At 32.5% G+C, this 16,439-nt stretch overlaps 4 protein-coding genes across 17 annotated transcripts in view; all 4 read left to right on the top strand.

Annotated features, from left to right (window-relative positions):
• raskol (Ras GTPase-activating protein raskol) overlaps positions 1 to 6,304 on the top strand; it is a 257,001-nt gene extending 250,697 nt beyond the window's left edge. For 11 of the 12 annotated variants that reach the window (XM_069112675.1, XM_069112677.1, XM_069112671.1 and 8 more), the window contains one exon: positions 2,455 to 6,304. In XM_069112675.1, the coding sequence (XP_068968776.1) occupies positions 2,455 to 2,722 (268 nt within the window). In that variant the 3' untranslated portion in view covers positions 2,723 to 6,304. The remainder of the gene's footprint in view (positions 1 to 2,454) is intronic. The other variant, XM_069112672.1, reaches the window with a different exon arrangement.
• Positions 6,305 to 7,232: 928 nt separating this feature from the next.
• On the top strand, positions 7,233 to 10,077 carry Smyd3 (SET and MYND domain containing, class 3). 2 transcript variants are annotated; one of them, XM_069112686.1, is made up of 6 exons: positions 7,233 to 7,713; positions 8,457 to 8,698; positions 8,781 to 9,082; positions 9,187 to 9,466; positions 9,541 to 9,703; positions 9,771 to 10,077. In XM_069112686.1, the coding sequence occupies exons 1-6, from the start codon at positions 7,655 to 7,657 to the stop codon at positions 9,985 to 9,987; spliced, it is 1,263 nt and encodes a 420-aa protein (XP_068968787.1). In that variant the 5' UTR covers positions 7,233 to 7,654; the 3' UTR covers positions 9,988 to 10,077. The 2 variants fall into 2 exon arrangements, with proteins under 2 accessions (XP_068968787.1, XP_068968786.1); XM_069112685.1 differs by lacking the exon at positions 7,233 to 7,713 and adding an exon at positions 7,722 to 8,350.
• A 122-nt stretch (positions 10,078 to 10,199) lies between these two features.
• LOC138179656 (rab-like protein 6) lies at positions 10,200 to 13,882 on the top strand. 2 transcript variants are annotated; one of them, XM_069112680.1, is made up of 6 exons: positions 10,200 to 10,443; positions 10,876 to 11,072; positions 11,140 to 11,624; positions 11,711 to 12,492; positions 12,590 to 13,091; positions 13,171 to 13,882. In XM_069112680.1, exons 2-6 carry the CDS (start codon positions 10,946 to 10,948, stop codon positions 13,369 to 13,371), a joined length of 2,097 nt encoding a protein of 698 aa, XP_068968781.1. In that variant the 5' UTR covers positions 10,200 to 10,443; positions 10,876 to 10,945; the 3' UTR covers positions 13,372 to 13,882. The 2 variants fall into 2 exon arrangements, with proteins under 2 accessions (XP_068968781.1, XP_068968782.1); XM_069112681.1 differs by lacking the exons at positions 10,200 to 10,443; positions 10,876 to 11,072 and having other exon boundaries at positions 11,140 to 11,246; positions 11,317 to 11,624.
• Positions 13,883 to 14,041: 159 nt separating this feature from the next.
• Positions 14,042 to 16,304, top strand: LOC138179660 (uncharacterized). Its single transcript, XM_069112687.1, has 5 exons — positions 14,042 to 14,308; positions 14,874 to 15,350; positions 15,438 to 15,526; positions 15,605 to 15,826; positions 15,923 to 16,304. The coding sequence occupies exons 1-5, from the start codon at positions 14,186 to 14,188 to the stop codon at positions 16,134 to 16,136; spliced, it is 1,125 nt and encodes a 374-aa protein (XP_068968788.1). The 5' UTR covers positions 14,042 to 14,185; the 3' UTR covers positions 16,137 to 16,304.
• Positions 16,305 to 16,439: the final 135 nt, after the last annotated feature.

The following is a 16,439-nucleotide window of genomic DNA, read 5'->3' as shown; positions in this document are numbered from 1 at the left end:
GATCGAAAGATATCCGTGAAGAGACTATCGATCGTTTGTTCGATGCTTTCTTCGCGACATCATTTTTGGATACACGATTCTCGGCGAGATCCAACAGCGATCGTGAAACGCGATCTCCGAAGTGGCAGGCAGAGTTGAGTGAAACGTAGCTTAAAAAGGTATAAAAGAACGTGGCTTAACAAATTTAGGAAAGGCTTAATATCAGATCGGTACATATTAGATGCAATTTAAGAATTCATAAATGCGAATGTTCCTGCGTATTTATAATACGTCGTGTTTAATTTGATATTTGATTACACAATTTCGTGAAATATCGGTATTAAAATATATACAAAGATATTCATTTATGAATCCTTAATTTCTAAAATTAGAATTCCTTAATCAGACACGTTACCAGTTACCAGTTCTTTCAACAACTTTGTTCTATGTTCTAATGTTCCTGTGTTCTTTCTCTGTGTATATTATCGATTTCATTACACGTTTACTTCTTGAGTTTTTTTATCTGTCCTTTTCTTTTCTTTTGTTCCGTTTATTTTTGTTTCATTCGTCGTTTAACTTTTATTCTTTATCTTCTTCTTTATTCTTTATCTTTATTTTTTATTCTTATATCTTCAGAATTAACAAAACATGACGCAAAATATACGGTGTTTGGTCTTGATCGCAATGAGTAATTGACTCTCAAATTCGATTGTTATTTCTACATTTTCTTTTACTTTTACCTTGTAGAAACACACCTTCGACTCGTGCAACGCAAAATTCAAAGCGTGTATGTACATATTTTGAAAAATATATTTTCTATTTACTCAAGAAAAAACATTCCTACGTATATATTGGTAAAATAAAGATAAAGATGTAAACGTAAATTTACGATGTTTCATCGCAAGACGCAAAGTTTATTCAGCTCCGTCTGCCAATGATTTCAAACCGGCCAAAAGAAACTGTTGCTTACAGTTAGATAAAATTCTGTAAATATACGCATAAAGTACAAGAGCCGAGCCAAACGAAGAGTAAAAACGAAGAAACACATATTACCTTTTAGCATAAAAAGTATCGAATAGTAGAAAGAAAGAAAATATTAAAAGAAGGAAACTGTCATCGAGTCGCGTAACTCGAACTCTGTTACTGTTTCTCGAAATAATCTATGTTTAATTGATTGTGTGTTCCTGTGCATTCTATTCCGCTGCATTTGGTATACTCTGGCTTGATCTGGACCTTGGTGTAAGAGTCAATTATATTTCTAAGCTTCTTACATTGTTACATCACATGTTTTTAGCGTTTTTATACTCATATATATATATATGTGTGTGTGTATATATATATATATATATATATATCTTGTCCTCTATCTTGGTTTTATTCGACAAAGATACGTGCCAGACTGTCTTTTCTCTGTGCGCATACTGAAAAGCAATTCGATACGGAAATTCTAAGTTTGTTCACCTAATTTTTGTATATATATATAACTATACTCAAAATCACTGTTCGACGGACCAGCATTCTCACCCTGCGTGTTTTATACTTACATCACCGTCCAAAAAACATTCTCTCGGTCAGCCACATGTCAATACTTCATAAAGTTTCTCAATACCCGATATACCGACAGCCTCACACACGCCTCTGATCACCCGTTCGTTCTGTTCCACGCGTGCACGGTTCACTTTTGCAACCACTATGATTTTTGCGTGTCAGCTGTGCGTAGTGCGTTGCAACGTGCGCGGGAAATGTTCGGAATAGTTGTTCGCGTCGTGCTCTCCTGAACATTTCCTCTCACATTATCGTACTTACACGCACACGAATTTGACTGTGGCCAATCGCAGAAGCAGACTCCTCGCTTCTTTGATCGAAAAAAGCTCTCTTAACCCATTGCATTATTGATCGTTCTGTTTTTTGGTTGTTCGAGCGTATGATACTTTGCACCAAATACTTTACACTGTTGCTTCCTTTCACTTTCGTTTCCAAACTATTTATCGGTGTTTTCTTTTTACTCGATATATGCATCGTGGTACGCTTGGATCCTTTTAAGCCTCCCCGTGAAATCTCTCTTAAACTCGACGATTCTTGTTACATTTTACTCGTATTGCTTGCATCGATTAAAATATCAAAATTTTCGACTAAAGATTCCATTGAATAAAAGTGGCAAACGCGAATGCATCGAGAGAGTTCTCGGGTGAAGCTGAATTCCGTGTGTGCTCAGAACCATCGAAGCAACCTCTATTCGTCTAAGAAAGATCTTCTTAACGAGAGCTTTCGTCTGTACAAGATAAACGTCCAATTTTCCAAATGAAATGTTCAATCTTTGCTCCTCTAAAAAGAGGGAAGAAAAGCGATCGGAGTGTAAGACAGAGATTGCACCATGGTCGAACACGCGATGTGGATCGCCCGAATCTAAATATCGACGAAACACGTTGACGTGAGCAGAACCGGCTAAAATGATCACGGATTTCGTTATTCTAGGTTAATCTCCGTGGAGGAGGAGCTACGGCGCGAACAACAGAAGATGTCGGCTGCGTTGTCGTACAAGCAGCGCGTGATCGACGCGCAAGAGCAACAAATAGCTGCTTTGGACGCCGCGAATTCGCGTCTAATGACGTCAAACACAAAACTGTTGTCCGCATTGAGCACCCTGAAGCAACGATACAAGTCGAGCCAGTCGAGCAACGAGGCGGCTGCGTTACTCCAAAACATCGCTGACATTGGCGAGCTGAAGAGCTCGTCCTGTTAAGAGAAAGAGATAGAAAAGGGAGCAACCACCTTGACACCGTTGATGGACATCGGCGTGAGGATCAGCCAGACACCCGGTGAACCGCCGTAAAACACGTACAATCACCAGACAAAGCAGAAGAACACGAAGATCGTTTTATCTCTCGCGTTTGACGAATGCTTCTGGATGAGGAGTCTCGAGGATGACTCGATCGATACGATTGCTCGCGTGTAAATGTTCTAGTACGTATCCTAAAGAGGAAATCTCAACGAGGAGCAAGCGACTACTCCAAGTCTGACTTTCTCTTTAGTTCGTCCTAGTTTTTGGTGTGTTTCCTCCTTTAGTAGCGCAACATCAAAGGAAATACCGTATTGCTGTGGGACGTTCCACGAGGATACTCTTGCTAGGTTTGACGAAGCTACGCAAGCGGAGAAAGAGCGCAAATTGAAAGAAGAGAGAGAGAGCGAGAGAGAGAGAGAGAGAGAGAGCGAGAGAGCGAAAGAGTGAAAGGCGTGCGAAAATAGAGGCTACCTAGTAAGTAGGCAAATGATTTAAGTAGATAATTTACGTCGAATTTAATGTGACACATAGCATTTAGGATTATTTGTATCGAATCTGGTCGCGAATCACGCGATACCCCGTAGTTCTCGTTTGACAGAAGTCGATGGACCCTTGGCTTTGTATCGCCACGTTTTAACATTAGATTGCTTTACGCAAACCTGTCCCAAGCGACTTTTCTTCGTTAGAATTGAACGAACTGGAAAGTCGATGGCCTTTAAGTTTAAGGAACACGCTGGATTTCTTGGTTGGCGAACAGCAACGAGGTCGATCGACTTGTTTGGCGGTAGATGAAAACGAAAGACAAATGTACACGACGTTTATCTCTTCTTTCGTTTCATTTCCCTTCTGTATTTTCTGAATTCTGTTATTCGTTCTGCATCGTATATACGTACCTTGACACCCGCACAGCCGCATCCACCGTAAACGCTAGCATGATTTACGAAGAATTGTACCGTGGAATTAACTCCAAGTTATGTTGAAAGATTTGCAAATGTATTTTATGTCTTAATCATCGAAGAAACAATTCTGACGAATATGAGTTCTAAAGTTGCTTGATTTTGAAATATAGTCAGTTTTTCAGGTTTGAAATATTGTTTTAGAATATAATCGAATGCCAATAAGATGAAAATTGAAAGAAATTAATGGTTCGCTAACAAAAATACCTTTAAATGTACCACTGGCCCCGATATACACGATTAGTTTTTGTGAATGGAACTTTGGAGAGACGTAACATGAGATACTAGGTGACTTGCGACGTATATGTACTTACTATATTTCAAAGTTTCTTCTTTTATGAAAAATGTGCCCAAATTGACGATTTCTATATATATATATATACATACATATATATATATTTCTAACAAGTCTTGCATTTTCATAGAATATGATAATAAATTGACTTTGTCAGATATGTGTTCACAATATTTTTGGAGATGTATATTCAAAATGACTTCCATTCGCATCGCATAAATCAATATACAGTGTGTTGACTAATTATTTACGATAATTCTATAGTTGAGTCAGTAGTCATATGCACGTAATGACTATATGGCTACTAGAAGTTTTGTGATTTCCAAATATCATGAAATAGGAAAAAGGAAAGAGGGAAAACTTCCTATATTACGGAAATTTATACTGCGGAATCGATATAGGCAGATTGTTGTCGATATAAATGTATGTAACGCGATAAATAGAAATACGTAACAAATTTTAGACAGTTAATGCTTGGTACTAGTACTTGGTTCATTTATACCGATTCGACACGTTGGACCTGTGTAGTGTCTTCGTACACTAGTAATATTGTTTTCGTAAATAAGTTGACCCTTCATAGTTCCACGTATCTGGCTAGTCTACATATCTATATGTCTACATTTTTAAACTTTTATTTACCGATCGTTCCGCTGTTATATCCTATTAAACGATCTATCGATAACGATTATTAGCTTTTAAGCCTCGCGTCAAACTAAACGCTCTTATCAACTATAACTGCTTTCTCTTACGAACAAATAATTTGACAAAACATATGAAATATAACGAAACAAATGATTTGGCAACCTACGTATATTCGTCAGAATTTGTTCCCAAATTTTTAAGCTCAGAATATGCCTGCAAATCGAATAACGAAAGAATAAACGTATATTGTATTATTAACGACGTTTGACACGCCAACATGTAACATCCTCAAGCACACCGAATCGTACTTCAGGACCGTATATATGTGTGCATATTTCTCTAGTTTACCTGCTCGTGTTGTCGCGTTCGAGCAGCAAAACGGACGCACGACGTTTTTCTGTTCGTGCGCGATGCATAACGTTTTTATTAAAGACTTCTCTTCCGTCGAACGATGAAGAGAAGGATGAAACAGATAAGAAAAGAAAAAGAAAAGAGAAAGAACATATTATTCGAGCTGTTGAATTTTTCACTATTCCGTGGAAGCTTTTTGTTTGAGCGTTCGATTCGAACATCGATTCTTACTGTAAGCGACAATATAATTTATTTAGTAGTTTCTACCAAAGATGAAGAGGTTTTTATTGTAAAAAGCATCGAGATTTGCGTGTAAGATATTTTCTGTTTTCGTCGCTAAGCGTTGCTCGAGCTAACGCTGGTCGGTCGCCGATCAGATAGAAAAAGTGCCGGCTGCACGATGTATAAAAAGAGTCCTCTTCCTTGAGAAGATTGTGATTCGAAAAGAGAACAGTCGTGCACCGATATCTCTTAGTCGCGCGAACATTTTGTTATATTCTATATTTTTCTTTGTCTGTGTTTATTTTCTTTTAAGATCAATTATACACAGCAATGCGTCATGCATAACAAATTAGGTACACTATTGATGACAGTCTCGTTTGTTCGCAATCATTAGCAATCATGTATTATTGTTTTACATCACACAACAAGTATATTATCATCGTAGCCATTGTATAGCGAAATGCACGCGTGCTAGATCGAAAGATTTCGAGAGAGAAAGAGGCAGAGTATGCGTGAAAAGATCTAAAAAACTAAGAAAATTTGAATCTGTGTATGCCTGTGTGTATGAAGTATATGAGGAAAAGATTACGATTCAGTCTAATCTCATTTTAAAAAAAAAAGTATTATCTCGACAACTTGTATCATAGCTCATTATTCGTCCGTGAGATCATTTTATTTTCTCGCTTTTTGCCAATTATTTTTGTATAGAGATATCTATCTTTCCCCGTTTCTTTCGTTCCACCATCCACTTTCATCCACTTCTCGTACCTTACTGCCCTCCATTTTTGTTTTGTACTTTCTTTAACCACGACCCTTTTTACGGAGAGGTGGTTTTGCCGACGATATTTTCAATCATCGAGTGTCGACACCATGAAATTAATATATTCAACGGTACACCCTTCCTCTTGTTAGACAATGTAATCGACAAACGATAAAGTAATCTATTTAAAAGTGATTTGAATAGCGTGTACATTGCTAAGTTTTTTGGTATATTCGTTTCTGTAATACATCATCTGTATTTAAGCGTATAGCATCTATTAGTAACAGTACATGAGCAAATAAATATGATTAGGCATATCATGGTCGTTAAATAAATATGTATATATTCCAAACATATTTCTCTTTTTAATAGCAGTTCGATTTATCATTCGATCATTTGAAAATTAAAGGAAAAAATAAAGAAACGTCCGTATTTAATAATTTTAGTGGGTCTACGTAGCCAGAAAGAGAATAAGAATGCTCACGCTGATTGTTCTCGTTGTTCTCGAACTAGTACTGCACTATACGGCCAAGTGCTAAAAGGTATTTCATCTTAGCATATACAAGAACCTATGAAGTTAGTGATTTGCCCTATTTAGCTCCACGCTAGCATTTGCAAGAAACTATTTATGTAGTTCCACCACAAACGAGATATGCTCGTCTGTGGTTACACTCTACATCAACCTGTTTCATTGTACGATTCTACGGTGAAGTTCATACTTGTCGATCCGAGATAGACAAGTAACTCTACACACAATAGATTTTTAGACTTAACATTAAATTTACTTTCTTCGTTATAATGTTTTGTTATAATAAAACCTGAATTTCATTTTAATAGTAATTTCAGTACTCGATGGGCTGCGAATAATATTTTTGACGTGATGTATGTGTTTCGCATGCACGTTCATTTACAAGAGCGATAAAAAGAGAAGAACAAATTAGCCATGGACAAGGATAGTTGTTCAGAATCATACCTTCCTCACCGATTTCAATGATTTTTAAATATGTTGTAGAGGGTGTGATTCTGAACAATTTTTTTCTATACATATAACCTCCGCTCGGGCCTTGGTTTCCGAGATATTCACAAAATACTGTCGGTATCACGATATCCAGTTGTTGCAGGTTTTTTTGATTAAAAAATTACTGAAAACAAAAATTTGGTATATTAAAAGCACTTAGTGCTTTATAGAGCTTATCTCATATTTTCATTATGTTATACTCATTATAATATTCCCTTATTTATCGAAATAATTAAATTAAAACTTTCCTGATATTTGAACGCAGTAGAAACTAATAGTTTCTTGACCGCCATCTTTGTGACGTCAACATGTCTAGTACATGGTCGTATATACAGACCTGGACATTTCCACGGTGGGGTAAGGCTCTTACCGACCGGACGATGTTGGTCAATTTGTCCACAGAAAGGCGCCCCGATTTATTTGTTAGGATTCGTTGCACAGCGCGATCTTGTGTCTCCAACAACAAGCGTGACAACAGGACTCTTGTTCGCATACCTCAGGCGTCAAAGACGAAGCAGCGATAGATATAAATGTTCTTAGTAATTACGTCGGTAAAATAGCGAAACGTCGGTGGGCCAACGTCATCTATTTTATAATTCTATAGCTTGTTGGTGATATAATCACTGACGAATTGTCTACAATAATTTCTATGTTCGTCGTAGAAAATCGCAAAGGGCGTAAGAAACTCTGTTTTGTTTTTTTTGGCAGGTCGGTATTTCATAACCTGAGGTACGAAGTTCTATTTAATGTCATGTCTATCCTATCCTTAGTCAATGGTGTAATATATATTACATTGTAGTCGAGATATGCTTTATATGGCTTTACAAATCGGTCGCTAGCTATAGAACGCGGCCTACGTTGTCGCTTTCGGTGATAACAATAACCATGTATACAAATGCACGGGCTCGTTGCAGATTGCAGCTGATTGCAATTGTAGACCACATCGTGACAGGTCTATGATATTTATATTGTTTTGTTTAAAACAAATTAATTAATATTTTTATCAACTCGCTGCAGGCTCATCTTGTGGTCGGTCAATGCTCGATCTATCTTATGTATAAATGGACCTTAAATCATAAAGGACATAACAAAATCTGATTTTTTACACGATCGGTATTTCAGATCATGGAACATCAAGTTCTATAAGATGATAGGTCTAATCTGTACCTCGTCTATGGTTATACCTCGTCTTAAATTAAACGTTATTAATAAAAATAACTTTTTTAAAAATGAGCAAAAGTGAAAACTTTATTAAAAAAGGCACCACTATTCTTACCGCCAAACCATTTGCTTATGTCCTTTGTTCAAAATATAAAAATGTCCGGTGTGATTATTGCTTTAAAAGGTTTAATTTACATAATATTTTTATTTGTAATGCAAATTAATAATTAGTTTGCTGATTTGCAGTGCTATAATATAAGTAGAAATTATTTAAATCTTGTCGCTTTTAGTGGAAAACTCTTTAGATGTTCTGCCTGTCAGTATGTTTATTATTGTAATCAATCTTGTCAACAAATGTCTTGGCCCATGCATAGTAAAGAATGTGCAAGATTAAAAAAATGTTCACCATGGGGTATATCAAATGTTGCAAGACTAATGGCACGTATAATTATAAAATTAAATCAAGGGGGAGATGAAGAAAGAGGATATTATAATGAAACTAGTTATAGGAAATTTAAGGACTTAATGTCTCGTAAGCCTTTATGTTATATAAGAAAACGAATTACTATTTATATATTTCTACTCAATTGATATTTAAAATACCATCTTATTAGATCGTTCTGAGATAGAAAAGGATGAGAAAAAAATGGAACATTTTGTATGCTTATGCAATGTTTTACATAAATTTCTTGAAGATATGCCTATACCAAGTACTGCAGAATTATTGGGTATTTATGGCAGAATTACTATTAATTCTTTTAGTATATTTAATTCGGATATGAATATTGGTGTTGGTATTTATTTGGGACCTTCTATTCTGGATCATAGTTGCAAACCTAATGCTGTAGCAACCTTTGAGGGAACTACCATAACTGTTAAAGCAATAGAAGATCTTCCTTCTTTAGATTTGTCTCAGGCAAGTCTTTTAACCTTTTTTGCTTCTATAACATTGTAATAAAATCTTTTTTGACAACAGACAACCGTTTAAAGTATAATGTAGTTATGACTAAACATGTATAGATAAGGATACCATACATTGATGTAATTAAAACAACGAGAGATAGACGTGCAGAACTACAAAGTTCGTATTACTTTTGGTGTGACTGTGAAAAATGTGAAAAACCAGAACCAATGGCAGAAGCAGCAGCATGTCCAAACAAACTTTGTACATATCCTTGTGCCCCGAATGCTGATTTATGTGAAAAGTGTAATACAAAATTCCCAGAAAATTTTAAAGAAATTTTTGATGAAATATCTGAGTTTACTGCATACCATCTAGAAAATATGAAGAATATTGCCTGTATCCTTCTTGTAAATAATAATAGTTGATTGATTTAATATAAGATATAATAAATTCCTTATAAAAGAGAGTAGATCTGGACGTAAGCAAAATGTGTCTCTCAAGGCAAGAAGGCATTTTACATCCTCTCAATGTGCAGTATGTACAGACTTTACAAACTGCTTTTGACTCCTCTATAAATTTGCAACATTGGGAAGAAGCTGAATCCTATGCTAAAAAACTTATTAATGGCTATTTGTAAGAAGAGAATCTTTTTGAGTATATTAAATTAATAAATAGAACGTAACTTATTTTCATATTTCAGAACATATTATGGAGAAATTCATCCGTCAACTGGAATACTTTATTTATCAATAGGAAAACTTGAGGTATATTTGAAAAAGTTAAAACAAGCTATCAAAACGTTAAGAAAGGCTAGTTTGATATTAACAATAACACATGGAGCACAACATAGTGTGATAGTAGAAAATTTGAAACCACTTCTTTATCAAGCCACTATAGAAGACTTCAGTGAATCATAACATTTTTTATGTCAATAATTTATAATTGTATATAATATATTAACAATATACAATTTACAATAAATAATTTTAGTATTTAAGAAGATGAAATTAACATTTAATCCTAAGGAAAGATTATATTCTACTCGTATATTTAAGATGTAATAATCAAGTTTTGAAAAGCACCGCTTCCATTAATACCAACTTTACAATACTACTATAGATATTTGCGTGATATAGAAAGATATGCAAATTATGATAACGATCCTTAAGTATTTATTTTAATAGTGCTTTTCTTGATACTCCTTATAGTATTTAACGATGTTACGAATATAATAAAATAAGTGATTAATTGCCAACATTACGACAAAAAAAAATACGTACAGCTGCTAAGTGACAGCTGCCCAAGTTTTATTAGATCTGTTAAGTATTACGAAAAAATTTTTATTTTCCATGGAAAATTCGATATAACATGTGGTAAGCAACTATTTTCACTTGCAAATTTATTACAAAAGCAATTAAAATAATATGTTTACTTCTCTATAATAACTGTAATGTATGCAATGTAGCATGACTGTAGTAAACATCAGATAATATCAATTCATTTAATAAATATTTTTTTATACTTTTGTTGTTTAAATTCACTATTTATACAATACTTTTGATTCCATGGATTTCAAATATAATTCAATTATGGGATATTTTCATATATTGTGTAATGTTTAGAATATTGTTCCATTAAATATTTTTTTTAATTTAAGGCAGCTTATGTTTTATTGTTTCATTTATTTTGTATAAATAATACGTATATAATTCAAGCTTGTGCTTATTTAAAATGTGTTATATTCTCTGTTAAGTCAATATAAAAATCTATAATCTATATGTATTTAGATATATATAATTTTCTAGATATCTGTTATAAAAATAAGGAAAAATCCTTATCTGAACTATCATTAGTGTAGTTAAGAAGAAATATACAATGTTCTCTGCATTTAAAAGACTAGCTGGAAAGTCAGATGGAGTTGGCAATATATCTCCTAGACCAGCTCATCAATCTATGCCAACAACTTTACAAAGAAAATTTGCTAAAGGTGTACAATATAATAGTAAGTGTAATGAACTGATTTTACAAAATGGACAAAATGCTTTAAATGAAAGGAATTTTATTTTTAGTGAAAATTATTATAAAGGGTGACAGAAATGTAGGAAAGACTTGTCTATTTCATAGACTTCAAGGCCAAAAATTTATAGAGGAATATATACCAACGGAGGAAATACAAGTAACCAGTATTCAATGGAATTATAAAGCTACTGATGATATCGTTAAAGTTGAAGTTTGGGATGTTGTAGATAAAGGACGACGTAGAAAAAAGTTAGAAGGTTTAAAAATGGACAATTCGCAGTCTGAAAATATTATTGAGGAGCCCGCATTAGATGCAGAATTTCTTGATGTTTATAAAGGGACCAATGGTGTCATTATTATGATGGATATTACAAAATCTTGGACATTTGATTATGTACAAAGAGAACTTCCAAAAATTCCTAACCATATTCCAGTAATTGTTTTAGGGAATCATTGTGATATGTCACATCACAGAACTGTTACATCAGATCATGTAACATACTTTATTGATTCGTTACATGAAAGAACAGCGCAAGTAAATTTATTGATCTTATTAACTATAAATGACTGGTTGAAAAGCATATTTATAACATATTATTCTACTTTATTTTACTTCTACAGGTCAGGTATGCAGAATCATCTATGAGAAATGGCTTTGGATTAAAACTTTTGCACAAATTCTTTAATCTTCCTTTTCTTCAACTGCAAAGAGAAACATTATTGAAACAACTTGAAACTAATGAGGAGGAGACACGTTTGACAATACAAGAACTTGATCTCTTTCAAGATAGTGATGATGCCAATTATAACAAATTTTTGGATAATCTTGTTAACAGAAGAAGAGCACTTGCTGATTCTGTCTCTGCCAGTATTCTAGTCCCTAATGTCACATCTTCTTTGAGCAATCATAATATATCTTCCAATGGCAATATAAATGTAAATGCTGAAGTTAAAAGATCAGTATCTATGCCTGGCCCAATAGGAGGTGGAACTCCTATTCCAGTGAAAAATATAGATTTTAAATCAATACCAAAGAAGGAAAATTTTACAAACACTTCTGAAATTCAAGCAGTTCCTATTAAAAATTCACAGATTACATCTGCATTATCTAGTACACAAAATATTTCAAAAGCAGATTCTAAAATGGCTGAACTTTTAAGTGAAAATTCTGACAGACGAGATTCAATTAGCAAACCACAATCACTTATGTCAAAAATATTTGGTAATAAAAAGGAAGATGAAATAGATAAAGGAACGCATATTAATAGCCCAAATACAAGTATACCCTTAACTAGTGTTGAAGATTTTGTACCAGATGATGGATTGTTAGATCGATCATTTTTAGAAGATAGTAGTCAAGTTTCACCACAAAAGGTACAGCATGAGGAGCTAGATTCTGAAAGGTATACTAAGAATATATAAGTAAAAATGAACTTGTAATATGTTATTTATTTTTAATTTTTGTATTTCATATTTTATAATTTTTTATATTCTTAACAGTGATACCGAAACTGCAAATCCCTTAGTTGCCGGATATGAAGATGATTTGTCATCAGCTGACGAAGCAACGCCTCCTATTCAACCTAAATTAGCTGAAAATCCATTAAGCAAACAAAAACACAAGCGTGAAACTTTATCGCACGCAGAAATAAATCCGGAAAAACTGCGACAAATTACGAAACGTGATTCTATTTCATCTATAGACCAAGAATTACAAATATCGAACAATTATGACATAAATGAACAACAAGAGATTAACTCGGATGCATTTGATAGTTGGCTTCGACGTGATTCCAAATGGAGACAAAGTCCCGAGGGTGGTGAAGATGTAAGCAGTAATAGCACTAGAAAAGATAGATTGGAGCTGAGTGACAAAAGTTTAGACGTTAGTGTAACAAGTTCTAATGTGCATTTAGAGTTGCTCGACAATACCAGCGTACGTCATATGAGCTCCGATGGTGGGAGCCCTGTGTTAAAAGAGAAGAAAAAACATAAAGAAAAGGTACGTGTCAGATATAAAACACCTTTAGCGTAATTTCACACTGCTTAATAATATTAATTGCAAAATAAAATGCTTCTAGACGGAAGATAGAGAGAAGAAGAAAAAGAAGAAGTCTAAGGATAAAGAAAAAGATAAAGAAAAAATAGATAAAGCAGAAAAGAAGAAAAAACGTTCGCTACATCGTTCAAGAGATGAGAACAGAGAACGCGATGAACTTGAAGAATTTCTCAATGGTTCTGTAACTAGAATTGGTGTTGATGTTGCCTATGAAGCGATATAGTGTTTTTTATGTAACATTTAATCTATCTTTTAATTAGTAACGCTGCCTTCTAATAACGCGCATAAAACATCATGTAATGTTGAATTATTAATATAAATTTTATATTTACAAATATCTTTCAAGCAAATAATATATGATGTAAAGATTTTGTTACTGTTCTTTATATGATAAAATAACGTTATAGATTGTAACAAAATATTTCTAATGAACCTTTTATAGTTTTGAACGTTCGATAAATTAGCATTCTGCAAATGTCTAACATGCACGAATGTATTTTTGTACATTTAAATGCAACATATCGAAATTATTTATTTTAATATATTACATTTTTATCAACGATATATTTTTCAATGTTATGTTGGAAAATAATTTGAGTGCAATATGTTAACTCTTCTTTAAAATGAAAAGAATTGCATTCAATTAATGTTGTAATTGTACCATTACCACTATTTTTTAACCTCATATATCATAGCGCAATATGTCATCGATGCAGCTTCATGTTAATAAATGTACATAAATAAACAAAAAATTATCATATGATTTTATAACTTACTTTTCACTTAAGATATGTCTGAACGTGCTGTACTAAAATTTCAATTAAAATTTCAAATTTGCCACTGAACACAAGCGCCATCTTTCAAATTTCAAACATCTGTTAAAAGTGCTTGGAAATTGTAATGGAACATGTGTGAATTTGCCGGAGGCTGTCTATAACATGATACTAAGGTCATGCCGACAATTCTATTTTATATTACATTATATGTGTAATTAAGCAACATTGTATAGAAATCAGTGAAACAAAAGATCCAGAAAAATGTCATTTTATTTACGTCCTATTTCAAATAAATTTACATCTTTTGTTAATGTACGAAAACAAGCAACTGATATCAACTATCAGTTATTAAATAATATTAAACCCTCTTTGTTTTTGGATGAAGTAAGTTATAATTATACTAATAATTTTCGTACAATAATTGTTAATCGTTTATATTTATATGACATTTTTAATTGTCATCATATAAGACCTCCGTTTCAAGAACTCGTATTATTGCGTAGAATAACTTAACCTCGATATAATTATGTAATAATCATTTTATTATAATAATTTATTGATGTTTTATCGTTCTCACAAAGGCATTATTAACGATTAAGTCATTTAATATTTTTCGTCTTTTTCCTATTGTTTCGATATGTTAGTATTACATAAATTTTTGAGATTTTGGAAAATATTAATTGGTAGAATTGTTAAAATGAATAGACATTGTATTGAATTTTGTTAATATATACTAACACAGTATGGAAATTCATGTCCTTCTTATTAAAAACTTTAACAGCTTGTAAGTGACAAAAGCTATGTATTATTAAGTGGTTGTTTATTTCTGTATATCTCTCTTTTATGTGTTACTTAATTTATAATTTTACTATGATTTTTCTATTCAAATATTTTTGAAAGCAAAATTTTGATAAAAAATAGATATTCAATAACTGACTCTTAATTATAGTTTTTAGATACGCAAGGAAGCTCAATAATAAATGACAGAGAAAAACATTTGAATTCAACAGTTCATTTGTTAAGTCAAAATGAACCAGCTTTTTTTAATGCTAATATTGAGGGTCATAAAAACAAAAAATATAACTGGACTAAACAGCGAATTATTAGGTTACATAAACGAAAACAAATGAATACTCAAATGCAAAGTGTTATCAATTTAGATTTAGACATGACATTATTAAAGAACAATACACAATGGGAAAAATCGTTCTTAAATTTAAGAAATAAAAGTTTTTATTTACCATATACAAAGATGGTAATGACTAAGAGGATATCTGATAATGTCTTACTTAGCTCTCAAAAGGATGGGATACTTTACACAGAAACTGCTCCTAATGTGCGTAGTGTAAATGAGATGCAAGCTTCTGAGGATCGTAATCCAATTGAATCAAATTTACAAAATGTGTTTGATATTCTTCGTAAGGATGTATGTTTCTCTTTTGTGCAAAGAAATTGTTTTGAATTGCATAAAACTTGATGAAATTTTATAAATATTAACATCTATTTCTTTCAGTTGCCGCTTCTATTTGTTAAACAATTGGATTATGGAATCTATACAAATGATTTAGTTTTTGTCAACAATATTAGAGGAACAACAAGTGTGTAAGTGCATAATGTAAAATATTTTTATTATTAATGTTCTCAAAACAAATAATACATATATTTAAAAATGTTTTACAGTGGTATCCAGCATTATTTTAAGCAAGTAGCGTTTTTAAAAGTAATAGGGCATTTAAAGTATGCTTTTGTTAAGTTTGAGGTCTTAAAAATGACTATGCACCCTGAGGATAACAGTATTAAAGTTCGTTGGCGTATAGTAGGTATTTCTGGTACACGTGTATTTCTTACATTTTGGAAAATTAAAATATGGAATTCAAAAGAACAAGCAGAGAGTACACCAGCGTAAGTCATTTTTGTAATTCTTCTACAATTGTCTTTTATAATCCTGTTTAAATTTATATTTATCTATATTTATATCATTTATATTTTTACCAACAGGTGGTATGATGGTTTTTCGACTTTTTATGTTAACAATGATGGGAAGGTATTTAAGCACGTCGTCGATAAAACGATGCCTGATCAAAATGTAACAGAAAAATTTAAGTCACCCATTGACGCAAAACTTGCATTATTTGTTGCTTTATCAGGTTTAGATACACATTTTACTCAATTTTGTTTAAAAAGATATACTAAACTGCTTCGAATAAAATAAAACAGTTATTGCAATTTTTTAAATTATTACAGCATGTAAAAGAAATAAATAATGAAGTTACATAATTAATATATTGTTTAAATTTATGTAATTATAGTTAATAGTCATGTTAAAAAAATGTTCCTTTTTAATACTTTCGAATAAATTAAAATAATATAATTGAAAAAAGCTTATGAGTAGATTAAATTATATTGATTAATATCATTAAAGCTATATATATACGCGAGTAACAGAATTTTGTATGTGATATAATTTATATGATTTCATTGGTATTTTACCGCATTGTTGTTATAAGTGATTGTT

Source organism: Bombus flavifrons, chromosome 5 (assembly GCF_040668555.2).
Source record: "Bombus flavifrons isolate JBK064 chromosome 5, iyBomFlav1_principal, whole genome shotgun sequence".
In the NCBI taxonomy this organism is placed as follows: Eukaryota; Metazoa; Arthropoda; class Insecta; order Hymenoptera; family Apidae; genus Bombus; species Bombus flavifrons.
The sequence above is the reverse complement of the archived record's forward strand: the minus strand, read 5'-3'. Positions and strand labels throughout refer to the sequence as shown.

Bases quoted from the DNA above. Each gene is read 5' to 3' on its own strand.
- LOC138179660 (XM_069112687.1), top strand. From the start codon at position 14,186: ATGTCATTTTATTTACGTCCTATTTCAAATAAATTTACATCTTTTGTT. The intron at 14,309-14,873 runs GTAAGTTATAAT...TCTTAATTATAG, and splicing joins CCTCTTTGTTTTTGGATGAA to TTTTTAGATACGCAAGGAAG. The intron at 15,827-15,922 runs GTAAGTCATTTT...TTTTACCAACAG, and splicing joins CAAGCAGAGAGTACACCAGC to GTGGTATGATGGTTTTTCGA.
- Smyd3 (XM_069112685.1), top strand. From the start codon at position 8,235: ATGAGCAAAAGTGAAAACTTTATTAAAAAAGGCACCACTATTCTTACC. The intron at 9,083-9,186 runs GCAAGTCTTTTA...AAACATGTATAG, and splicing joins CTTCTTTAGATTTGTCTCAG to ATAAGGATACCATACATTGA. The intron at 9,467-9,540 runs GTATCCTTCTTG...AAAAGAGAGTAG, and splicing joins AAATATGAAGAATATTGCCT to ATCTGGACGTAAGCAAAATG.
- LOC138179656 (XM_069112680.1), top strand. From the start codon at position 10,946: ATGTTCTCTGCATTTAAAAGACTAGCTGGAAAGTCAGATGGAGTTGGC. The intron at 11,625-11,710 runs GTAAATTTATTG...TTACTTCTACAG, and splicing joins TACATGAAAGAACAGCGCAA to GTCAGGTATGCAGAATCATC. The intron at 13,092-13,170 runs GTACGTGTCAGA...AAATGCTTCTAG, and splicing joins AGAAAAAACATAAAGAAAAG to ACGGAAGATAGAGAGAAGAA.